The 27,279-nt window shown below is 36.8% G+C and overlaps 1 protein-coding gene across 8 annotated transcripts; it reads right to left on the minus strand.

Moving 5' to 3' along the window:
• On the minus strand, positions 1–26,836 carry TUBGCP5 (tubulin gamma complex component 5). Of its 8 annotated transcripts, XR_012654428.1 has the most exons (25): positions 26,583–26,834; positions 23,450–23,503; positions 23,264–23,372; positions 20,732–20,828; positions 20,015–20,125; positions 19,374–19,453; positions 18,753–18,888; positions 17,605–17,722; positions 16,078–16,167; positions 15,437–15,530; positions 14,892–15,138; positions 14,481–14,683; positions 13,678–13,793; positions 12,082–12,350; positions 10,921–11,119; positions 9,283–9,471; positions 8,127–8,309; positions 7,764–7,848; positions 7,540–7,660; positions 6,364–6,542; positions 5,454–5,579; positions 4,772–4,860; positions 2,211–2,311; positions 954–1,069; positions 1–656 (listed from the first exon to the last, which is right to left on the minus strand). XR_012654428.1 is itself a non-coding variant. In XM_075057685.1 (24 exons), the coding sequence occupies exons 1-24, from the start codon at positions 26,741–26,743 to the stop codon at positions 1,023–1,025; spliced, it is 3,204 nt and encodes a 1,067-aa protein (XP_074913786.1). In that variant the 5' UTR covers positions 26,744–26,834; the 3' UTR covers positions 1–1,022. The 8 variants fall into 8 exon arrangements, 3 of the variants coding, with proteins under 3 accessions (XP_074913786.1, XP_074913787.1, XP_074913788.1); XR_012654430.1 differs by lacking the exon at positions 4,772–4,860 and having other exon boundaries at positions 26,583–26,835; XM_075057685.1 differs by having other exon boundaries at positions 1–1,069.
• Between the last annotated feature and the right edge of the window lie 443 nt (positions 26,837–27,279).

Below are 27,279 nucleotides of genomic sequence, written 5' to 3' on the forward strand. Positions count from 1 at the left end.
TGACATTCCAATTATTAAATCTGGTATTTATTCAAATAAATAAATAGGTAATTGGCTACAATTGATTTTCTCTTTTTAATTGCAAGTGTACCAATGCCAGAATTACAGAGAAACTTTCATGGGGAGGAGACGGGGCAAGTCATCTTGTGCAGAACACATTCCACATGTAGTTCTCTAGAAACGCACCCTTCTATATTGCAATCTACCGCTTTACAAGAGATGAGCTATTAGATGTAAGGTTTGTTTGCAAAAGGCTTAGGAGGAGGAGAATGGTCAAGTCATATCTGACCACCTCTGAAACATCTCAACAATCCAATAGTTAAAATTAATATATTACACACTGTGATCTTGATCCTACTTAAACTGACAAAAGTTACCTCTAAAATTAGTAAGCATTTGAACATTTAACAAAAAATATTGGTATTTCATGGTCTGCAATAATCCATTTTGGTAAGTTAATCTTGTATTTTTTACATCAGCTTATTGTAACAGTCATAACTTTTTCGAAAGAGTTCTTAAGAACCATTAAACAAATAAGACAAATGCTTCTTAGCCTTTTTTCAAAGGAAAAAAGGCCAAAAAATTAACTCAACCAACCTTTTGAATAATAAGAATTGAGTCACACCACTCCACACTGCCCTGTGACCTATTCACAGCTGCAAAATTAATGGAAAAAGTAAATCAGCAATTATTCATAATTAAACAAAAAATAAATCCTTTTTACAGCATGAAATACATTTCAGGTATTTTCAAGTAAGACTGTTTACACAGGATGAATGTTACACTAAATGTGTTTTTTGATGTTGAAGCATATACATACAGAGAAAAATATTGCCACAACCAATACACTTAAATACCTGTACAATATTTACATTTTAAAATATTTTACACAGCTCCAAACCATCAGCATCATTTAGCTATACACATTTCAAACTAGAGTGTAAAATGCTTACAGCTTTTTAACAAGGGAATTTCAACCTAAATGCTGCTTCAGTTCTTTATTAATTCAATGGACTCAGGTGTTAACTTTGTTCCATGCCAGCCATCAGTGACAAAGCTAAAGATTCCACTGTGAACCAAACCATAAAAAAGTAGTTAATATTTGCATTTGCAGCAGTCCGAAAATACTTATTGCATTAATCAATTCTGTAGTTTAAAAGGAAGATACCAGTTTATTTTTTAAATTGTAACACTTCAGGATTTAAGACTGTAAGACATTTTATGAATCTCTGTCAGTTAAGACAATATTTCACCACTTTCATCATCAGTTATCCATTAGTTATTTCAGGTGGTAAGAACTGGTAAGAAATTAGCTCCTTTGTTTGAAATACTAACTGCTGTACATGAAAAAAATGAATAAATGTTGTGGGGGGTTATATGCAGTAAGCCATTCTCACAGATGGTTCTTGCAGACAAGCTCTTGTAGACTGAGTAGCAGTGATGTCAGATATTACCTCTTTTAGAATCATAGAATCGTTTAGGTTGGAAAAGACCTTTAAGTTCATCAAGTTGAGCCATTAACCTAGCACTGCCAAGTCCAGCACTAAACCATGTCCCTAAGCACCACATCTGCATGTGGTGTAGAAATCTGTTAGAACATGCATCTACATCCCAGCTAACTCCATTCAGCAGTTGCCCCCTTAACTCAGACTGGCACTGATCAGAATTTTAAGCTAATTGGCTTAAATTACTACTTGCAGCTAATAACTGGCTGCAAGTAGAAGCACAGACATGTCGTCTTCTACTGTTTCTGCTACAGAGGAAGTAAATTCCAACAGATGGGCAGAGCCAAGAGCTTGGTGCAGTTGCAACTGAGGCACCATAATACTAAATTTTTATCTGTTCAAGATATATCACAGCTGTCATCCAACAACAACAAAATGAATGCTCTTCTATGCCCTCCAGAACTTAGTTTCATTCATTTGTTCAGAAAACTGCTTGTCACTTGCTTGGCTACATCAGCATCCCCTTGTCAAGAAAACAGGTAAACTGAAAATAGCTGGCATAAAAAAAGCACAGCACGAATACTCTAAAAAAATAATGAAGCTAACTTATTAAGTAAGGTTTCATGTCCCTTTGTGAATACCTCACAAAATGAGGTTCTTTTAAAATGTACTGACAAACATTAAAACAGATTAAAACATAAATACATTCCAAATAAAGCTTGTGTCCCAGTAAGTGCAGGTATGTGAAAAGCCTTATGTACTTACAGTGAGGAAAAGAGCCTCGACAGACAGCTTTGTTGAGAACAGTTACAAGAAACATGTGGCAGTTTTTAAAATCAGATTCCATCTTCTCTATGGATTCCATCCTACGAAACAGTTTAACAGAGGAATGCTTAACAGACAAGCCACTATGTTATCTTCAAAATATGACCAAAACTTCACAGTAAATGACAAAAGTACTCTTTGCATAGCATCCTGGGTTGAACTTACAATATTTCAGTTATGCCTGTGTATACTACTACTAGAAAACAAAGGCAATTTTGACAGGAGCACGTGAGCACTACCACAATGGCATTAATTTCCTCATCATCTTAGAAATCTCTGCAGTGAGTAGGAGGAACTGTGTGGTTCCAACTGACAACTGTTATTCCTACATAGCATTGTATTTCAAGGCAGCCATTCCTGGTCTCTATTGCTTCAGAGCTCCGTGGGGTAAACCTACACTACCAAATAAAAGAGGGACACCCACACTGCTTTACTATCAGCCAGCTCTTGAATTCCACTTTGGACTGTGCCAGCTAGCGCTCACCAGAAGAGGGAGAAGATGTAGTTCACAACAGTCACTCTTTTCCTTTTTCCCCTCTCCCAAGAGGATACGGATGAAACTACATCAGCTATGACTTTTTCCTGCCACATCCAAGAGCACACAACCACATGCCCAGTCTTTATCAACAGCCTTCACAAATTATTTCTGACACTTCAAATCAGAAAAGCACTCCAAAAATAGCAACTTCCTAATGCCACAGGAGATAGGAATCCAAGTTCTAGGTAGCATCTGTGCCAAAGAGAATTAGTCCTGAAAAATACGGATGTGAGGCAGTCCACACCAGCTGGCCTCAGGGCCATAGATCAAGCCTTGAGCATTAGACATAGCCTTGGAGACTTGCCTGCTGTCATTCATCCTTCAAGCTACAGGTTACACAAGCAAAAGTATGAAGTAGAAACTGGGAGAGGAGTGGCTGGAGAGCAGCCCTGCAGAAAGGGATCTGGGGGTGCTGGTCGGCAGCAGGCTCAGTACAAGTCAGCAGTGTGCCCTGGCAGCCAAGAGGGAAAAACACACCCTGGGGGGCATCAAACACAGCATGACCAGCCGGTCAAAAGAGGGGATTGGTGCAGCCTCACCTGGAGTACTGTGTGCAGTTCTGGGTCCCACAATTTAAGAAGGATCTTAAAAATCCTTGAATGTGTCCAGAGGAGGCAACAAGCTCATGAAAGGGCTGGAAGGAATGTCCTATGAGGAGCGGTTAAGGACTTTGGGCTTGTCTGGTTTGGAGAAGAGGAGGCTGAAGGCGACCTCACTGCTCTGTACAGCTTCCTGAGGAGGGGACGTGGAGAGGGAGGTGCTGATCCCTGCTCCCTGGGATCCAGTGATGGAACACGTGGGAATGGCTCAAAGCTGCACCAGGGGAGGTTCAGACTGGACATGAAGAAGCATTTCTTTACCAAGAGGGTGGTCAAACACTGGAACAGCTTTCCTAGAGAGGTGGTCAATGCCCCAAGCCTGTCAGCATTTAAGAAGCATTTGGACAATGCCCTTAATAATATACCTAACTTTTGGTTAGCACTAAAGTGGTCAGGCAGTTGGACTGGATATTATTGTAGGTCCCTTCCAATTGAACTATTTTATTATTAAAAAAAAAAATACAGATCTTATTTTTAATCTTGTCTAAGGGAGGGCTTAGAGAAGAGCAACTGATTCACAGACCAACACATTAATCTTATCTTGAAAATTACAGGTGGGTTTCTAACTTCAATCATGGCACAGAAAGAAGCAGACATCTTTTCTAAAAATCCCAACCATGACACCAATCCCACATTGTTTCTACAGAAGAGGTAGCATAGACCAAAAACAACTTCAGATTTTACCACTAAGGCAAAATCTGAGCATTTGAACTAATGGAATCAAACATTCTGCATGAAAATCTTGACTCCAAAGTCAATGGCAGAACTTTCATTGACTTCAACAGCTCCACATTTTTACCACAAATTTTTTACAAAGGCTTTGTAAATTGGACAGTCCAGATTAGAAAAATAAGGGGGTTTAAAGATTAGATTTAGATGATTTTTTTTTAAAAGAAAAACAAAAATCTATTGCCTTCTACAATGAAGGCCAAACTAAATAATCCCACTTTTCATAAACCAATTAATGAATGTCAGCATCTAGCTACCTACAATTTTAAATCATTGCCAGGAAACATGATCATAAACCAAACCTGTGAACACCTCATTTTACCATTATGAACAAATACGAAGGAAAAGAAAACCCTCTTTGTTGCTATGCTCTACAATCTTTTCAAACTCTTAGAAGTTATATATTGGCCACCCTTTTAATTAGAGAACACTGAACATACACTGATACAAGTGCATGAAACTTGTTAATTTCTATCTAAAATAAATTTCACTTTTGCTAAGAAATAGGAATTAGCCTCTGGTATCTGCTGTTAAACACTGAGCAAAGTCCTCTTATTTCACACAAAAAATATCTAAAAATCATATTCTGAGCTGTGAAATTTAGACCACATAGAATTTTAGGTACGTGTACTCACTTCCAAGCCCCCAAACCAGCCTGCCAACGGTCTGCAAACATCAGTACTAAATTTAACACTTTCATTATAGCTTCTTTCACAAAGCTCACCTAAAATAAGAATTAAAACAAAAGGAATAACAGTCAGAAAGTCATTGTTAAACATAATCATTTTCATTATTAAGCTGCAATACAAAGGTATCCCATACCATTTAATCTGATCCGTAAAAACAATCTCCTAAGTACAATGCGATTCTTCCAAATTTAAGATGTGTTTTGTATTTGCTGTCTAATTCATTTCACGGCTGACTATTTTGGTGAGGACTATGCAGAGATAGTATGTGGGATAGAAGGCTACAATGCTATCCGTGTACCTCCATTCCCTGCCACACCAGTATGTATAATCCTCATTACATTATCAAGCCTCAGTTTGTTCCAATCCTCCTGTCTCTTAGAAACAAACGAGTCATGTAAAATCCAATATAGAGAATTTAATTTTAGCTTCTCTCCTTGATAGAATTGAGATGAGACTTGCAAGGGAAACTGGATCTCAATGTTAACTCCGGAAAAGCTACCATTTCCTCAAGAGTACCTATCTATTGCTTAGTATGTATGAACTGCAAAACAGACAGCATAACTAGTACTAAACTACTTTCTTGTCCTGCTAAACTCAATATATCAAAAATGCCAATTTTTTTACCCACCTTTTCTCTCAGCAGACAGCGATCATGGATTGTAGACAGATATCTGTAATGAATCTTTATCAATTGATCTAAATCTTTGGCTTCTTCTACCTGATGCTGAAACTCCAAGCCTGTACTGTGAAGAATCTTAAAAAGAAGACCATAGCTATTAAATTTCGTGTTGCACACAAGTGCTTATGACTCTCTTCCAGTATTTATTTTTTTTAAGAGCCTAAAATTGCCTGATTCATTCACTCTTCTCTCTCAAATTTTGGAGGCTCACCCTCCAAATTACCATCAACTGCAAAATACCATCAATAGCAAAAAATCTGAGCTCTTCTCATAACTGCACAATGACTTTCCTCATATCAATAGGAAAATTGCCATTGCACAAGGGCAGACTATCCTCTGAGGAGCCGATTTGGAGTATACTGATTTTATTAAAGACAAAAAAAAAAAAGGCAACGGTAGATCAGATACGAATCTACCCACAATGCCTGTATATTTGAGAAGTCATGTATACACTTTTGGATCTGTGTACTAGAGATTTTTGAGAAGGATCCATTTAACTAAAATGTCTGTAGTAACACTTTTATAAGCACAACAGCTCTTAAGAGAGTAACAGCTTACAGAAACCTATTTTTACATGACTGTGCTTCAGTCATCTAGCACTGGGAGAAACAGTCAAAAAGAACTAGTAATATCCAAAGATAATCATATGCTTGTAGAACTTCCAAACCATTTTTTCAATTACTGATTTAAAACCACCAAGTTAAAACTGAAACCTGTTTAGCTCAAAATCATTTTGCAGAAAGGACATTAGACTAAGATTTTGCTTTTTATTTTTGTTTGTTATGTTTTAAAGGAAAATTAATACTGCATCTCCAGTTATAAGATTTTAATATAAATGAAATTGTGACATAAGACAAACCCTAGTCATGATGTAGTTGTGCAGGCTGTTAACAAAATGCATAAGTTTCACTCTTAAGAGGAACATGCGATGTATTTGTTGTTTTATACTTTCTGTTTGCGGTCCAAATAGAGGAAGTGTTCCTTGTTCTAATACAGTTCCTTCCTTAACCTGTGGGTTTTCTGCAGCACAGACTAGTTCTAAAAAGAAAAGGCAAGAGTATTATATTTGAGTGCTTATGAAGACAAACTGTAGCTAAAATGTTACTTAAAACTGGAATTTGTTATTTCTTATTATTCTGCACACAATAGCAATGTAAGATTTTTCTTGCAATTCAGATGTGTTATTAAAACATAACAACAATATACTGAATAGTTTGATAGTATATGTACAATGCAACTTGATAAATACTAGAATAGGAAATACTATTTAAGAGCTAAAGACTATGTGAAAGGATAAAAAAACAAACCTACATTAAAAATAAACGTGTACAATATCTCCACAAAGGGAGAAAGACTTAAGCACAAAGCCATACCCATAAAGTTTAAACAATAGAAAACCACGTACTTTTAGGAAGAGAATTACTTAACTGATATACAAAACACAGATGAACACATCACCTTTCTAATTTATTTTTCTAGGACATGAAGAGTGTATCTACTTTATATGGGATAGGAAGAATATAAACATTAACCTGGTCAAGAAGACACTAAGAAATCTCTTTCTATAGTCCCTAAATATTTAAATTGCAGCTTAGAGTATGTATTCCTAACTATCTAGCTTACTGTTTCAATCTTAGAGTATTTTTTCCATCTTGTTTTCTTAACTTGTTTGCAAGTTTATTACTCATAAAAACTTGGACTATACATAAAGCAAAACATTAGGGTGTGGCAGACAGACCTTCTTTCAACAGTGAGGTCTGAAAAATGAAGTAACAAGCTTCCAGTAACTAACTAGACCTGAATCAAAGGGACAAAGGGAACACATGAATAGTGCTGTCCCTGGGGCTGAAAAGAAGCAAAAAACATGCCCTGCTTAATATATCTAATTTGCAAAGCTAATACAGATTAATATTTTATAGAACAAAGCAAAATTCTACCTGGTTTATACTACTTATTGCAGAAAGCAGCACACTATTTATATCCTTAGACCACAGAACAAGTTTTTAGAGTATCTTTCATTGAAAAAGTTTCTTACCATCAAATCGTAAAACATCTAGACTATACTTGGCCCACTTTATTTGCAGTAGGAGCAGAAAAACTTGATTGTAAATTTTTTGGCACTCTAAGCTTATAACTATATCCACAGGCCAAGGAACCTAAGAAGAGGAGGGGATAATCAAGACAAAAAATGTAAGTCACTTTAATACAACATTTCAAATCTATTCTAGATTAAGAACTGCAGCAGTATTAACTCACTACCTTGTAACTCAATGTCAAACCATCTAAGGTGTGGACAGGGAGCTTCTTCTTTGCTGTATCAACACTTTCAAATATAATAGACAACCTATGCAAGGAAACAAGTGATTTAATTGGTGATAATTGGTTTTAAATTAGTGGTTAGTTTCATTAATTTTTTTTTTTATTTCTTATTGTTAAATACCATCTGATTTAATCTGGAGGACATGGGTAGAAGAGATGACAACAGCTCAAAACTTCATTAAAACAGATTCATTTAATGACTATGCAATAATTAGTATTGCATTATGCAAGTTAAGTACATTAATATAAGTAAGCGTGAAAGAAATGTAACTAAACTATATTTTGCAGGATTTTGCATTTTACCTTGCACTATCCTCTGGATAACGTTGCCCAACTGCTTCTTGAAGTTGAACATTTAAGAAAGCAACATTCTGCCAAGTTTCCTTTTCTCTGATTTTGTCAAAAATAGATGTATAGAAGTCATACATGGTATCTCCAGCTTCAAGTAAGAAAAAGTTTCTCATTGCCTGCAAATATTCTACAAGCCTAAATAGGGAACAAACATATAACATTTCCTCAGCCCTAACCATACAAGTGAAATCAAACACAACTATTACAGAAGCAAAAATCTTAAAAACTCTTCACTACAAGAATTCGGTATTGAATACAAACTTAATGAAGTCCACAGTAAATTCTTTGCTTAATTCTCAGACAGCCTTCACATATGTTCAAATAAAACAAATTAACGGAGCCATTTTTTTCCTGTAAGCTTGAACAGCCCCACTAACTTCAACAGAAGTGCTCATGGTATTCAGCTATCTTATGGGCTAGGCAATTTTCAAAAATAGCTTAGAGTTTGGAAACCCTGTCCCCCTCCCTAAACAGAGCTTAGGGAAGGAGGTGCAATTTCAGGGACAGCTCTGTCTTAAGAAGAAACTTTAATATGGACCCCCAGAAAATTATAATACAGACTTTCCTTTTTGGATAAAGTAGGAAGAACAGTACTGTTCCAACTCTCACAAGAACTGTGACTATAAAGACAAAGTATTTCAGACAGATTTAAAAAAAAAAAAAAAAAAAAAAAAAGAGTGATGACTTATGACCACCTGAAAGGTAAAAGGAAGACACCTTTATACTCTAAGTAATATAAAAATAACACCTAACGTTCTTTTGTCTGATTTTAGTTTGAGATTCAGTTATGATTCTATAAACAAATATATTCTGGCTTCCTAAAATTTGTCTTCCAGTTTCAAATGACAACACTATTAAAAGTACTGCTTGAAACAATTTCCTTGTTGAACATCCACTGAAGACAAATGATAGCTTTGCTGTTGATTTAATTTAGACCAAGTTTTCACCCAGGATTCTATCATGTTAGATCACCCTTTCCTCCTTAATGATTTTATCACTGATTATCAAATTGGAGTAGAAACACAACATAAAATTCCTGCTTTTAGCATATGGCATACCACTGGTAATTGAAAAAAAGTGTTAAGGAAAAGTAAATCTACTTTCTTACCTATAATCCTTCTTTAAAGTTTGCATTAGATTACCACAGCATTCCAAGTATTGCTTGTCTATGTGAGGATAAAGGCAAGACCTCAATGTCAGTTCAAAAGTCTGGCAGGTCACGGATTCTGAGGATCTATCCACACAAACATCCCCACCAGTAAACTTCTCGTGAAAGTCACTCTGTTCCAAATATAATCTTCAAAATAAAACAAACTACTTAAGAACCTTCTTCCCTAATTCATACAATATATAAAACAAAAATATCATACCTTCAAAGATTTTAATCAAAAATTGGATCCTCTGCTCTAAAATATATGGTGCAGAAGTAATAAAAGCTGTTTCATAACTATAGTACATATCAAGCCTTTTAAGTGATCCTTCAGACTGGTTTTGTATGACCAGGCATAAGACTAGCAAAAAGGATGGCATACTGTAATCACATAACTGCTCAAGGAATAATTCTGAAAAAAACCATCAGGTTCAAACACTATACAGCTTAATAAACAAACCCAGAATCATAGGAACTTTCAAAACTATATTGTGCACATACAGCAGTCAGATGAACTTCCCAGGAAAGAAAAATAAAATTAAAGAAACAAACTAAAAATTTGAACAACAAAAAAAAGCAAAACCCATCAACAACCAAACCACAAACTGAAAAACAAAAAAACCCACCACACACACAGAGAATTGGTCTGAAGCACCTTAAATATGGGGTCCCTATATGTCAACTGTTATATTATATCATGGGAAGAGAGTATCTGCAGTCTAAACTTGGTAAGTTTAATTATTTTGTCACAGAAAGGATCAAATTATTATAATAATTTGTAAAAAGCTACTTGTTAGCTGAATCCATTGTAAGAGGAAGCCTGGCTCATATCAGCTATTGCTTTGATAGACTGGATGAGTCAGACATTGAATTGATCTATGAATTTTAACAAATAGAATAGTCCCAAAGAACAAGGGAAGTAATAAGAGTCTTATCTACTATTAGTTCTGATTTCTTTAAAACAAACTCCTCTGAGGACTGAAATGAAAACATGTAAATCAACAATTAGTATTTAGGAAAAACATAAATAGATATTTTCTTATTCGTAATCACAAAATAAGTAAGATTTTCAGAGTTTGGCTTTCCTGCTAATTTCCAAGACTTTTATAACCTCTATATGACTTCCTTCATTATGAAGAATGAAGAATTTTTATGCAATTAACATGAATTTCGGAAGGCTTTTAAAATTAAGTTATTTAAGCACAGCACAACTGAAGGTGCATTCTTCAAACAATATACTTGGTGCAAATCAAAGGCATTGTGTACAAACTCCAAGAAAACACATCTAAAAGTTTAGATTTTACAAAAGTATTCACTATTAAAACACTTATGTGCTAAAAGCCTGTTATGATAAAGACTACTCCCATTTTGTATGCTAACAGATGTGAGTAGCAGATTCTTCACTGATTTTAATTGTTTTTCTTTAACTAAGCACAAGGGTGGTGTTTATTTAGCTTCTGTCACTGACTGTTGGTGCTCCTCTTTATTCTGCACTTGCTTGTTCAGCAGCAGCAGCAGCAATAAAAATTTGGTCTACCAAATGTCACCAGGCAGAACATTGCTTTTAACAACACAGCAGGAGGATCATTCATTTACCTGGCAAAATTAATAGCCAGCAGTGGGTCATGGACATCATCCAGTTCCAAGTGTCTTTCTGCTATAGATTGCATCTTTATCAGGCTCTGCTTTGTGGCCTGCTGTTCTGTAATAGTATCTGGAACAGACTCCTCCCCATGCCGCAGACGAGACTGCACCGATTCCAAGAACAGTGTATACAAACTCTTTCGTTCAGCATCTAAATTGGGCAACACATTCCACGGTAAGATTTTGTTCTAAGAGAAGACATCATCTGAACTATAAGAAGAACTTCATAGTCCAACATTTACTTGCTAACTTTTAAAATACTAAGTTTAGGCCACTATTCAGGAAAAAACTCAAATACATATTTAAATAGGTATTGCTAAAACGATAGGACTAGTCAAATGCCTAAGGTCAGGCATATGTTCAAATGAATTGCTGAATGGGTGTCTGAAATATGAAATAGTTCCGAGACTCCTAGAGAACTTCCTCCTTCAGCTGCAAAGGCAGTTAATTCTTAGCACCTGAAACAACCCTTCAGTATTCACTAGAATAGATTATATTCTCACACCAAAACAGGAAATAAACCTAGAGTGTCTCCAAAATAATTTAACTATCTCTACTTCTAAACATCAAGAAACAGCAAAACCAAAAACTTTGTTTCCTCAAAAAAAAAAAAAAAAAATCAACATTGGTTACACTGTTGTACTATGTTTTACAATCATTCAAGATAAATATCCTAAATATCCAAGTATCTGTCATCTAATTATTAGTAAGCTTTTTTAAAAAAAAAAAAAAATTCCACATGCTGTCTCAGAGCTACTTAACCATCTAGTAATGGAAAACAACTATTTATTAAAACAAAACAGTTTTACTATTAGAACATACAAGCTGTTTTCATTTGCCTCATAGCAAAAAAAATGTTTTGCAAGTACATGAAAGCAAGTTTAAGAAAAATTTAAAGCAATAAAAAGCAAAGGGAACACTCAATCTTTATTAAGTTTGCTCTTGTCACTTTTTTGCATTGGAAGAGTAACTGTTTTTGATCAGACCTGAAGTTACTGACCATGATAATGACATTCAACATGGAACATTATATTGTTCTAAAACCATGGACACACTACTACAAAAAAAACTTTCATACCCCAAGGTATGATAGTCCACAAACTGACATCTCACCTCTTGATGCAGCCTGCTGCGGAGAGCCATCTTTGCATTGAAGATTCTTCAACAGCTGCATGGATTTTCCAGCCATGATGATTTGCTTTAGCACAGGTTTCAGAAAAGAGACCATAGTGTGTTGCCTGCTTGAAGGGGCCTGATCACTGCCAGAACTGGCACTGGCATTATCACTCATCTTCTCTTCATTCTCTGTCTTCTCTGACACGCTATATAATGTGTAGGTAGCATACCAAAAATCTCTGTGATTAACTGGAACATTTTTGTTTCTGTGAAGAAATAAAAAGCTGTTGAGTATTTCCCTTTTGAAAACATGAAACTTCACTACTAGAAGATACACATCATCTTTGCTCTATGCTTTGCCTTTCCCTTAGGATAGCCAAGAAGCACTTTCAAAACTATATAAAATAAGCTCATTCATATCACAAACTCTCTACACACCTCTAAAAAAGATGATAGCTTTAGCAGGATAAAGAATCAGCTCACAGGAGATAAAACAATCATGTAACCAAATAAACCCCCAAACCAAGGCAAATAGAGTAGTTATAATAAAATTTTTCCAGGAAGTTAACTATTCACAGTGGCATGCATCCTTAATAACAAAATGATTAGTAATTGACATGCAGGTTTATTTAAAACCCACAATGAAGCAAATACTACTGGGAAAGCCAAAAAAATCTAGAGTAGGTGGAACTCAATTCTTAGTTCACTTTGCTTTTTTGTGTTGTTTACATCAGATACACAGCTTGGTCTTTGAAGTCAGATGGAAAACAACCTGAATTAGATAATTAAAATGAAGCACAAATATAAATAAAAGTTGAAATCACCCCTGTTGGTAGCACTGAAAAAACAACTACATAACCACAGAAAGAAAAGTCAAGTAGGACATAATAAGGATGTTAAAGATCTCAGCTACTAAGGATTTATGACAATAGTACTAGAGCTGTTCTCTTACTTCATGCTCACCTTGACCTGCCTTAACAGAGATTCAATTAAGTTTGGCAGATGGGGGAAATGGATTTGTAATTACAAGCCAAAATTCTAATTTCTATATTCACTTTTCATTTCAAGCTGTCAAAAAAGGGACCAGCAAAACATAGCATATAAACAGAAGAGAAATTAACAGCTCGAATAATGTTTAGGATATGTGCACGTAATTCAAGATGCCATACTAACTTGTGCTACAAGTTGGAAGGAATGAATATTTTAATTCTAAATAGCATTTAATTTATAACAACTATAGATTAGTAGAAAAATTAAAAAGTAAATTTTGTAATTTTTGAAAATGTCTTGGTTTCGAAAAACGGTTAATTGCTTTTAAAAAAGTCAACACACTCAGAGTCAGGCTGCTGATTATTTATTGTAGATGGAAAAAATAAAATCATTGATTTCCATTCCAGAACAATACCCGGTAGGGCTCCATAATGGGAAGTTTGAGAAAAGTTGTAAAAGTATGATAAGAAATTAATTCTACTTAAGTAAAATAACAAATGTGAAATCCTACTTTTATTGTCACCCTTTACTTCCTATGTTCTACAGCAGGTTTTGTATTCCTACTTGCACAGCATTATGTATGGCCAGTATCAGCATCCCTACCTCTGAATAATAAATTCCTTTGCAGGATCAAACAAGTTACCATGGACGATCCACTCATCCACTGTCTGTAAGTATGGCCTCACAGTTTCAACCCAGAGAGAGAACAGAAGGGATACCTGAATTTAAAGAAAAAGTGGATGAATGTTTTTATACTAAGCATTAGAAGTAATATGGCAAAGCCTAACCTCTTAATTGTGCAATTATAGTTTGATATACATAACCACCCTTAAGAATTTTTAAAGATCAAATGTTAAACTAAAAATTACAGCTTTAGCAGTTTTAATGGAAGCCCACATTGTGCATGCTTCCCCTTGTTACTTTTGTCATCAGACCCAAACAACAGTTTTCATTTTTTTCACTCAGTAAGGGATAGTCATAAAACGTTCTGTGGTTTTATAACGCAGAAAACAGGAAAACGAAAGGACACAATGACATCTACCATAATCAACAAGTTACTGTAAAAACCCAGAACCCTACATTTCAGCATTAACTGAATTATGCAGCTGTAGAAATCGGAGGGAAAGCTATTCCAAAGCTCCCTCTTTCATAACAGCTACCTGCCCGATGATTGCCCACCGTCCCTCCCCTCAATCCTAAAAACACACTGCTGCTGATCTCCTTATAAATCTGATTTTGTCCAGGTTGAGTGAACTCATGTCAGAAAACAGTAATGCATTATAGCTACCAAATTTGTCCTCAATCCTCAGTAGCATAAGGCTAGTGTACTCCATCACCACACAGAAATTTAAGTTACTAAATTTTCTAGCATGTTGTTCTATTAAGGAAGGAAGGATTTTCCCTACCGTTTGCTCAGATGCTTCTCCAACACTGTCATATTCAAGAATAGCTTTGTAGAGAGTATTAAGCAGATGAGATGCTCGTACAACATTTCTAGTGTCAGGTGGCACTTCCGCTACTCCTGTGCTGAAAACTTTGTGAAGTACCTTCAGCTGTGCCAGTCGGGGAGACAACTTATCTATTACTATTGAAAGTGTGACTGTTTTATCTGGAAAAAAAACCCCAAAGATGTATAAATGTAACATCCAACAAAAAAATCAAAATTTTGTCAGTGTTATTAATGAGGTTTTAAAATGTAGCATGGCATCTTTCACAGTTTCAAAATGTATCTGCATAATGTTTTTCATATTTCCCTCTTATAAAAATTTCCTTGTGTGCCCCCCCCGCCCCATTGTAAAATTTCCCTTGCACTGTACCTTTGTTGATTATGCATTTTTCAATTTCAGTAAGCTCTTCTTTAAAGCTAATGAAATATTTATACAAGGCCCACATAAAAGCTTGGTAGGTTCTGAATGGGGCTTCGGTAGTTTTCTTTGGAGTGGAAACTGTTCCATGTATTATGCTTTCCGGGCTGTGTCCCATCACTTCATCAATAAACTTCTGTAGTCTAAACACGACTTGACCATATGCCGCTATCTGCTCCAATACAGATCTCAGGCAATTCTAGAAAAAAAACCAATCAACTTTTTAGAATCATCTAATAAAAATTTGTATTTTATAAAGCCTAAAAATTAAATCACAAGATATTTCTATGAATTAAAATACAATAAAATTCTACCATCTCTATAGCTTCATCACATTCTCAGATATGGAAACAGTCCATTCAGTTTTATTAAGTCAGATGTTCTTAATTTAGTCAAAACATAATTGTGGAAATGTGATTTTTCCACAAGCAGTTTAATTTCCTATTCCCCAAAATTACATCCTCCTAATGACAGACAGAGATTCAGAAACAACTTACATGGGTTAAATGAGTTACAATAATATCATTCCGCACAGACACTTTTCCGTCACTCAGCTGAAATATAAAAAGCTTTTTCACTCCTGAAAGTAGCCTTGAAAAGAAACAAAAAGAGTAGTAATTTTTCCCCCTTAATAGACTCATAATTATATCATTAATAAAAGAATTAGCTCTCTCTTGCCTAAAAGTTTCCTTTCTTCAAATCAAAGCGGACCACAAATCAACTACAATGCTATTGGTACTGTAAGTTGTTGCTAGAACAAGAACAATAAAACACTGGCATCAAGTAAACATCTCCTAAAGTTCCTTTCCAGTTGAGATAATTTCTAGCTATAGGATGATTCAAACCTACTTTCTAAAATTGGACACTGTATTAAAAATCCACAGGGGCAGGACAAGAACAAGTTGGTTCTTCTTAACAGTTAGACTTGAAGAATCAGTGCATATAAGCAGTAAGCTACTTCCTTCTTTGTGAATCCAAATAGTTAACGGACATAAGCAGCATCTTTACTGTCAGGAATGGTGCAAGCTAAAAGATCAGTAATAATTCTTTCTTCAGACACAACTTCAAAGATAAAGCTCTTATTTCCTCAAAAGAAATACTAAAAGTTGAAACACAAGCTTTTTGATATTGGTCTTACCAAAGAGTTTCCCGTATAACCTGAGTTTCAGTGACTAATGTTCTCTCTTCTGGCACATATAAAGGATCACTGGTGTACAAGTGGTGGTCCCTTAGAAAAAAGGAAATGAAAACAATTTAATAGTTGAAGTAACACCTGAATCACCTGAAAGTAAGGATAAAGCAATAATCTTAAGGCTCAGTTTTGTTCTAATTATATCTGAGTAGATTCAATGTTCATGGGGGCATTTTAAGTATATAAACAAAAGCAGAGTTTATTCTCATATAGTTAAGCAAACTAGCATGGAAAGCATTCTAATATCATCTACTCATACATAGCAAGACAAGCAATTAATTAGCAAATACCTGAACTACTGAATCTGGGTTGGTTTGGTTTTTGTGGGTTTGGTGGGGTTTTTTTTAAATTCTTGATCTTTGATTATTTTATTATTTCACATTCAATGCTGTGAAAATTTATAGAGTTACTTTCTGTTAAAAATACTAAGCTAAAAATTGAAATATCCATTTCCCTAACCCATATAAAAAAATTCACACTTTAGCGCAAAAGTTTACTTAAGAAATGGAAACTCTCACAGCCACCTAAGAACTCTCCCTTACAATCCTGTGTCATGCAATTCTTTGTATTTTTAATATAGTATTTTTAATATTTTAGCAAAGTGTAGAACAATTATTTGCATTTGTAGTATTTTGACTCATTAACATCATCAGTGGCAAAATGTATGTAATCATGTTCAAAATTCAAAAATCCAATTAAGTAATACTGGCTATATAGCATCCATATATATAACACACATCTGCTAACAACATTGCAACAGAAACAGCACTGCTTTATTTATGTTACTGATTTCCTAATAGTAACTGTAAATTTTGGATCATAACTGGCTAGGATAACCAACCAACACTAAAAAAATTCAAGTCCTTGATTAAGAAATTCATTAGATTAAGGAGCCAAAGACAAATCTAATGATCTGTACACTGATACATCAGAATTTGGGACAGAGGGAAGAATCGGGCTCTTTTTTTTTTTTTTTTTTTTTAATTGAACTTCCTTCTCATTTTCTTTCTAAACCCACAGCAGATCACAACAATATACTGCTTTATGTTCCCTCCCCAAACAAAATCTGTGTTTAAGACTGATTTTGTAAGGGAGGCACCGAAAACAAAAAGTTAAACTTTAGGGAACTTCTCACTTCTAGGACCACTTACAACCCACCCGTATTAGTTCCTCAGAGACCTTCATAAGGGTTAACCCAAACAAAATTCAACAATAAGATCTGCTTCTTTGAAAAAGGAAAACCTCTCTCTGATATGACAAACGTAATAAAAACTAAATAAAAGGAAAAGAATCTATTAATAGAAAAAACAGCTTGTTTGTTCATCTTATTAATTTGTACCCTTTTAATTCTGTTTTTAACTACATCAGTAATAACTATACTATCTTTATGCTTCCACCGTAAAGATGCTTAATAAAGTAATTATTTAGTACTGTATGCCAGTAAGGAATATGTAATTGATACTGTTTTCTTACCAGACTGCAGCTAGGTTGGAATGCAAGTGCAAGCTATGTGAAAAGCGAGGAGCTCTTCCCATCCAGTACTGAGGAACTACATGCTGCTCCAGCCAGCTGCGGGCATCAGGTTCACCGACTGTGAAAACACTTGACCATCAGGGGGGCATTTTTATTTATTCAGGAAATGCTTATGAAACACAGCGAAAACTTATTAATAAGCCTATCCGCTCAGCTGCAGAATCACAGATCTTTTCAAACAAGTTACAATTTACAACCATTCACACTTTTCTGCACTCATTTATAGGATACCATTGTGCACAAATTAATTTACATAGAAATGCCTCAACTCCTCAAAGTTGCCAAAGTCCTAAAAACTAAACTTGGAGATTTACATAGTTTCCAATTCTTCCTCAGAAAATGTGCTTCTGTCTCAAGCAGTTCTCAAATGATATATACAAAACCAAGCTGACTTAAAAAACAAACTGCCAGATATCACCAACTTTGTCACTATGTTCCTTTTTACTATGCATTTAGTATATTACCTATTTTTTTTTTCTTAAATGTGATTATCAAGAAAACTTTACCTAATCCCAGTTAGATAGCTACTGCTTATCCAACATACGAATATTATGCAGTCTTCTTATACAAGGTATCCTGTATCCTACAATATTCTATGTGAAAATATACAGCTACAGTTAATATTCCCTGAAGCTATCCAAGAGTAAGCCACTAGTGTTTTAATTACATAAAACTATTTTTTAAAAAAATGCTTCATACCCAGAACTGAGTCAACTGTTTCTGCTGTCAATCAAATTTTGTTTCAGCATTCTGATACTTAATAATAAAAATTTACATTATATCCATACAAGTACATGCTACATTTACTATATGTTTTCATTTCTATATTGGAATATCCATGTATATTTCCACAGAAATAAACAGAATCCTTCTCTATCAGCAACAAGAGAAATCAGATCAAACCTTCCCTATTGCTTCTTTACTGTTAAAAATAAAAAAAAGCAGTAGTGAACAACAAGGTGCACCTTAAAACTACAATTATAGGTCTAAAACACAATACCTCACTAAAGAATAATAAACAAAGCTGCATTAGCTTGCTAAATTTGAGTATGTATGACTATATCAGAAGAATTATAGCTTATTCTAACCTTTCCAGGAAACATTAGGTACTGTTTTCTTATTTGGATCTTGGTCTTCTAAAGGTGTCCTGTCTACTTGAATACCCGAGTCCTCCCTGCTCAAAGGCTGAGTGTCTTCCTCTTCTTCACTTTCTCCAGACCAATCCTATTAAGTGCAACAAAACCCAGTACACTTCAGTACAACATAGCAGACAGATCTATCACCACTTTCTATTCAAGCCAAACATAAATTATTCTCTCTTTCTTCCACTAAATTTAGGACACTAATGTAACTGTCTACCAGAGACTGGTTTAAGTTATACATAACATTAATACCCAGACAAATGAGAGAACGGGAAAAGATCACAGAACTACCGCAGGTTCTGATTAGAAGCAGGCAGGAGTGAGCAGAGGGAACCAGTTTAGTTGCAGGATTAAGTCAAAACATGGTGAAAACCAAATGCATTTGTATTACTGTTACTCTGCTTGGGTCTGTGTGTATTTCATGGTATTAAGTAAGAAGCAACATATTAGGGAATCCTGCAAGAATCAACATGCTGAGCATACAAACTAGGACAACTCAACCAGGTCTCTAACATACTTTAAACCAGATTATACAGTTTGGGTTTTTTACCTTAAGAAATTACTTACTGGTGTATCTACACCTGGGCCAAAGTAAATTTCTTCTCCTTCCATCAGATACTTTCCCCAGTCAAATTCTTCTTCCTTTTCTAAGAGAAGTATAAATATAAAAGTGGTAAGTAAGACATAACTCTGACTTTCTTTTCCTCTAAAAACATCTCCAAAGTTAAAATTATCTTGTTACTCTAAATCTAAAACAAAAGGCATTCCCTTCCACTTAAGGTTACGCCACTGTTCCTTTAACAAGGTTATATATTTTCAACATGACATGTAAATCGTGACATATCAACCACGTACATTCCTTATTTATTGATTCTCAATTTTGTTGCTCATACACTCAAAATATGCAACATAGCGTGCCATCAGCACATTTATCTGTACTATGTTACACTACCCTATGCTTCAGTCTGGGAAAAACATGCACGAATGCAACATATCCCTTATAGGGACTAGTCGCATTTAGCTCAGTGGAAATATTCTAAATGTATAATTTACATATGCACAAGGATCCTGGACTGTAAACAACATAAAGCAAGAACTGTCTTACTCTCTGGAAAAGACACCACATATCCATGATGTGATGTGTAATACTTTAAAAATAACAATCACACTTACAATATATTATATCTTAAACATGAAGCTTACTCAACTGTAATTAGTGTTGTTTGAGATAACCTCTTCATATTCACATTCCTGGAATGGGCTGAAAGTGCATTCAAAACACCGCCGAGGGAATGTGCAGAGATCATTCAAAAAGGAATCTTAAGATGCAAGATTTTCTTTAGGTTAGTCTGAAATATTCTTCTTTCAGTCTATGATACAACACTGTAAACAAATGGGGGATGGTATCCACTCAAACTTAAGAACAAGCCTCATTTTTAGGCACTGAGTGAAACAGTCCTACTTTAGAAAGCAGGCAGCTGGGTGGGACCTCCCTCTTGAAACCTTGAAAGGTATCTCCCTTTCCTTGACTACATAGGGAACATAGGAATTTACATCACCAAAGCTGTTTCAACAGACCTCCTATTGAGGTGCAAGACAGAGACTGAGGATAGAAACCCATTGTCTGTCTTTGAGCATGTAAGCACTGCTGAACAGGTGGAGAATGTTAGTAAGCAATAGCAGTAGAAGTCAAAAAGAGCTCCCAAGGTACTCTGGTGGCTGGAAAACTTAATTAGGCAATGTAACATAAATGGGGGTAGGAAAAGATTTGCAGGCTATTTTAAATGTATAAATCATAAAAGACAAACAATAAAGTGCCTTGAAGTAAAGTAGATAATAAAATGGAGAGGAAAAATGTCCTTCTTATCAGATTACATTAATGGATTGTATCTTTCATAAGCAATATAAACATCTTGTAAACTTACCCACTTCTTTGACTCTCGGTTTTTCCACATAGGTGGTGTTGGATGGAGAATCAGACAAACACAACAGAAGAGACAGTATGGAATAGTGTGTATCTGTCTTTAAAACACATTAAAAAAAAAGCAGGTCAATAAGCAGTCTAAAAGATTTTGGTTAGGAACAATCAGCCTATTAACTGCATGAATGCTCCCCATTAGTTCCCATTTCCCAGTCCTGAATTACAAAAGTAATATCTGCAACATGATATTGAATGTTATCCATCCTCTTTTGTCTACTAATTAGCCAATCAATATACAAATACTTCAAAAGTAGCCACAACATAAGCTGCCTCTTACTGAGCTGATAATCACAGAATATGGAAAAGAGATAAGATGAACCCTAAAGTACTGTGAATGTAAGAAGTCACCAGAGGACAAGGGATAATGGACAGCTACATTGACGTGGAAGGGCACAGGTAACAGGCCTGCAGGAAATCAAGGCTTAGGTTCCCTTATCATATGGGTAATTATTTCAAACAGAGGCTAAAATGAAGTTAGCTAAAGCACTTTGCTAAAATCACTACATTTTAATATCATGTTCACATTATTTTCCCTCATATGAAAATCTACACAAAGCATCTTTAACTCCAATATTACACCAATGCAGTTGTGAAACAGAGGCCTTTAATCAGGTAAGAGTACTGTGCCAACACTGGTATGCTTCAGACATGTATGTTATCATCTATTCCCTAATATCAGCTTACAGCACAACCATTTCTTACTCAAGAAAGATTTTTCTTTGGCCTGATTCTAACTTTCCAAAGTTCTTCAGCAGACCATTTCATATCTAGACACATGGAGACTCTGCTATCTACATCCTATGTACTTTGACATACATACACACACTTACAAAGCTGTTTCTAAATTAGATCCACTTGTATTTAAAAAAAAAAATTTCAAATTTCTGATAAAGCAGCGCCATATTCATCTAGTATATATGGAACATAATATGTTCCTACTGAACATTACTGACTCTACAAGAGTTTGTCAAAGAACACCAGTAGGTCATTGACAGAATCACATGTGCAAGGTGTTGTTTCACTTACCAGTTATAAAACTGATAAATACTCAATCTTCCCAGTTACGTGCCTCTGCTAAAAACTAAATGCAGTTTAACTTCCCAAATATGAGATATTATCTACCTCCAGCTATATCCCAATTGTACTTTAAAAATGGAAAATAAAAAATTAAAAAAAAAAAAAAAAAGGCTCTTTCAAATCTTAGGATACTTGCAACATTCAAGTATTAAATGCTTGCTTGGGGGTTTTGGGGGGTTTGTTTGGTTTTCATTTTATTCAAGTCTCAAAACAAGCACAACTAAAGGTACTTTTTCAAAAATCTACAGAGTACAGTATAATCATAGAATGGTTTGGGTTGGAAGCGACCTTAAAGATCATCTAGTTCCAACCCCCCTGTCATGGGCAGGGACACCTTCCACTAGACCAGGTTGCTCAAAGCCCCATCCAACCTGGCCTTGAACACTGCCAGGAATGGAGCATCCACAGCCTCTCTGGGCAACTTGTTCCAGCGCCTCATCACCTGCACAGTGAATTTCTTCCTTACATCTAATCTAAATCTACCCTCTTTCAGTTTAAAGCCATTACCCCTTGTCCTATCACTACATGCCCTTGTAAAACATCCCTCTCCAGCTTTCTTGTAGGCCCCCTTTAGGTACTGGAACACTGCTATAAGGTTGCTATAGTAACTGAAGATATGTGTAAGCTATTGAGGGTTCCAAGGTTTTCTCCACAAATTAGAAGAAATCTACAACAGTGCAAAGAAAGGTAAACATCAGTTCAATGAGAAGTAAAATTGGACTTCAACTCAGAACACACAGCCCTGTTAAAGAATATCGTTATATGGAGCACCACCTCTTAAATCACAAGCTTAAATTTCACAATAGCAGGAACTTTCAGTTTTCAAAGATCAAGTTCAATATTAAACTACCACACTGGAAAGTGTCTAAGGGAGACAACTTTTGCCATATCCATCCAACCCATATCCTAAACTGATTTGACGCAAAGTGTATCAAAGGTGAAACGTATACATAGTCTCAGGAAGGAAGCTACAGATCAGGAGCACTCCATTTGGAAATATGAAAATCAAAACATCCAGAAGCATTACTTAAGGTAAAAAAATTGGGCAAAGAGTAAGAACCACTCAGTTCGCTGCTGGTTTAGAACAGACTGGGATCTAGATTCATCTAGACTCTAGCTACAACATTTGTACAATGTTGACCATAAAACATCTCTGCAATGAGAAGATGTCCTTTAAGTCATGAAACTGCACATGCTGAAACCCTGACAAGACAATAAACACATTTCTAAAATAAATGGCGAAACTAAGGAATACAACCCTGAAAATCCATGACCTGAACAGCAACTGCAAACCCCACTGCTAAGTCATCTGAAATTTCCAACAGAACATTACCCTCCATTGTCAGTATAAATGCAACAGTACTGGAAAAAAAGACCAAGGAAATTGCAACATACTTACCTTTGTTTCTTCAATACTTGGGAGTGGTGAGTTCAGAAATTTTTCAGTTAGTCTTTTCCAGCTTGCAGCTTTTCCAAGGTCAGAATGAACTATCAATTTTTCATGTATTCTAATAACAAAAATAGTATCAAAAATGCTTCAAAAAAGTTAACTAATACATTATTAATCCACAAGCATAAAACTTACCCTTCTATCGTTCTCTCTACTTTGTGACTGTTCACATCAAGAAAACGGTGAAATCTGTGTAAGAAATGTGTATTAGAATATGTTTAAAAAGGAAGCTTAAGTAAGGAAGAAAATAAAGCTGATTTACTTATATGAGGACAACATTATTAGTTTAATAACACATGTGTAATTCAACAACAGCATTAAACATCAACAAAATGTATTCTTAGTGTCTCAGCTCAAGAAGGATTAACTACAATTGACCTTAAAGATTGAAAAATGGAATGCAGGTTACATTTAACCGGCACTTTAAGCTGAACTGAAAATTACTACTGTATCAGAAACCTAAGCAATTAAAGTACACTGCCGGTTACGTCAAGTGGAGCAAGGAGATCAAGAACTGTGTTGTCAAAGGCATCTTGTGTCAAATGCACAAAAATTATCTGAGACTTGCATCACAAGCACAGGTAAAACTAACACCCACACGGGAAGGCCTCTAAACCTGAATGAAGCTCCTTTATAAATAGTAAAGGACAGTGCCTAAAACAAAAAGGGAGCTTAATCAAAATACAGACAGACATAATGCCAAAGGTAGCATATATAGGGACAAAATAAGAACTCATGAAAGGTAAGATGGACTTTGCATAAGAAATTAGAATATGAGTAAGGTTCTTCAGTTATATAGAGAAAAAAAACAGGGAATGGGATGTGACAGCAGTAAGCACAAGGTCAAGATACTCTATATATAGGCCCTCAAAGCCAACCTAGTAATTTGCCTCACCTTGCAGCAACAACTGTACAGAACACAGGGGTAAAACTCTCATGACCACAGACAGAAATGAAAACTATTAGAGCTAAATCAGGAGCAAAAATTAAGCTAAATAGACTGAATTTGGAAAGAAAATCTAAAGTCACCTCAATGTCAAAGTAATGAACTAGAAAATGAAACTGTAAGGCAGGTACAAGGATTCTTCATAAGTATCACTGGAGGATGAAGATATGTCCGTATTAAAGAAAAGAAAAAATTACTCTGTTAACTACAGATCCGTTAGTCTGATTTCAGCTGTGTGTAAGGCTTTAGAGTAAAAGCACGATAAAATGTAACATTGACTAGGTAGCTGACAATTAGGTTAAGAAAATACAGCTTATCTCATTTATTACACCACATTAGCTTACAGTGGAAATCATTAGTTCAAACGTAAAATGGTGGTAAGTACAAGAACTGGGAGATTTATCACAACACACCAGAAAGACAACAATATAAAAAACAAGCCAAGAATCTGCACTGAAAAGAAAAATTAAGCAGAAGGGAAGTTATTAGTGAAATTCTTTTAGTCTATTACTTAAAGCTTTAATTTAATGACCCTAACACACACATACAGAAAAAGTATCAATTTTTTTTAGGCAAGTTGGGAACATCATTAATACAAGAGGATGACCGTGCTGCATGGAAACCAATTGGTCTGAGAACTACAGCATAGAAACATCATCAAATCTAACACCACAAACCACAAGATTCACAAACTTGAAACTTAAGAGAGTTTCTGCTACAACCTAAGGTCTCACAGTTTGGAAATATGGTATTAGTCAATCTCAGGCTGACATTCCACGCACATTTCTTAGACAACAATTCTGGCATAAAACCCTTTCTCTTCCCAACCCTCCCTGTCAAAACAGTTTGTTGTCAACTCCGCATCATCTCTTCTGTTTTCCTGCCATGTTGCTTCAAAAAAACAAAAACAACTTAAGAATTCCCCAATCTAAAAGAGTACACAGCTACACAGAAGGAAACAGAAGGAGAGATGGGTCACCAAAACAGAAGGAGAGATGTCACAAGAGGAGATGGAAGACAGAGCACATACACCTGGCTCACAAAACCCTGCCACCATTTTCAATCTGCAGACTCAGAATAACAATTGTTACAAGCAACTATTTTGATGCAGCTACAAAACCAATAAATGCAATCCTATGATGCATTACACAAAATATTTCTGGTAAATATAAAGAACACAGGGAGACAGCAGTTACAAATACCACATTCCTACATTCCCAATGAATACAACTAGCCTCCTCAAAATTCAGCAATGAGTTGAACTTGTCAAAACACCAGCTACAGGTCAAACTCAGCTCTCCCACACCTCAGACTCACCTTTGCTGTTTACCAATGGTTATTCGGTTGTTAAAATAGTCTTATTTGAGCCTATTAGTAGTTCGGATTCACAGCCTGACTTGATGCAATGCAGTTACACTATTGCTCACCCCCCAAAATGGATTTAAACAGCATAAAAAAAAATGTAAGTAGCATTGATTTTAAATGGATTAAGTACTTGCTGCATGAAGTTAAGCAAGTACGTAAGACTCCGAAAAGGCAGCAGTTAGTGACAGTATGGGAAACTGGAAACAGATCATGTAAAAATTGGCAGCAGACACTGATACGATAACTGTAATAACTGAAAAAGCAGTGTGTAAAACTCTAATAAGGACATTTTAGATGGCAGTGTAATAGAATTAAAGGGATACAGGTAATATATACCACAGGTTAATAAAGACCACGCTTATGACAAGCTCAAATAACGTCAAACACATTATCTTCTGCAGATTGATAAGCTTTCATATAAGCAGCTGGGTATTCTTGGCCAGAAGCTTTATCTCGATTCGGTGGAGTCCTCTTTACTTGCTCTTTGCCTTTAATGACTATTTCTGTACTTCCCCCCAACAATCCAGTTTTGGATGGCTAAACGAAGATGTTGAGAGACACCTCTTTACGGATCAGGAGAAAAGCCCTAAAAGGCCGAGGTTTAAACGTGAGGGAGTAACAGCCGCTGGCCCTCTGCCAGGCACTCGGCAAGCGGCCCCCAGACACGGTGCGCGCAGGGTACGGCGGGGCACGGCCCTCCGCCTCGCCCCAGCAGCCGCAGGGCACCCTCCCCTCGCTTCCAGGCGAGGAGGCGGCTGCCAGGCGGGTCACGCCACACCGCGGTCCCCCAGCACAAAGAGGGGGGCCGGCCCAGCGCCGCGGGCTCCTTCCCTCGGCAGCCCCGGCGCGGGGCGAAGGGGCCCGCTCGCTCGGCCGCGGCCCCGTCGCCGACGGGCACCGCGGGGCCGACGCAGCCGCGGAGCTTCTCCCCGGGGCTGGGGGGTGGCGGGCGCTGACCTGAAGTTGGACCAAGCGAAATTCAGCGCCGTCTGGAACCGGCCGCCGCCCAGCTCCTCCTCAGGCAGGCCGGTCACGCTGCGCACCAGCGCGCGGACGGCCCGGTCCTGCTCCTGCTCGAACCGGCTGCGGTGGCCGGGCGAGACCAGCGGTGCCGCCATGGCCGCGGCGGGCGGGAAGGGGGCGACACCTCCGGGGGGCGACACCGAGCCCCCCCCCCCCTCCCCCCACACCGTCACCGCGCGGGTGGGCAGCGCTTCTCGCGAGACTTCCCTGCGCCTGCTCGCGAGAGGCTCCTCCCTCCCCCCCCGCCAGGGATTTCGGGGGGAGGGCGCGTGCGCATGCGCGGGGCGGGAACGGGGAGGGCGGTAGGCGGGACCGCGGCGGTCGCCGTCGTGTTCGGTGGCGGGACGGGGCTTGAGGGGCCGGGCTGGGGGCCTGCGTCGCCTGGCGGGGCGGTGGCCCTCCGGCCCCACTTCTGCAGCATCTTTCTGTCACGGAAATGTCACTTGTCTTCAGAGACGCCCCCATAAAGGCATGACCAGGCGGGATGAGCAATTAGGGTATTAGTAGCCATCCAAATAAGGGCCTGGGGCTGGCTCTGCGTTGCAGCAAACCAAAACGGGATATCTGTCTTGATCAGTTGGTTAGTTAGGGTAGGACGCTCCGTCACTTAGGTTTCCCCAAGGGCTCTGTG

Source organism: Buteo buteo, chromosome 25, assembly GCF_964188355.1.
Source record: "Buteo buteo chromosome 25, bButBut1.hap1.1, whole genome shotgun sequence".
Lineage (NCBI taxonomy): Eukaryota > Metazoa > Chordata > Aves > Accipitriformes > Accipitridae > Buteo > Buteo buteo.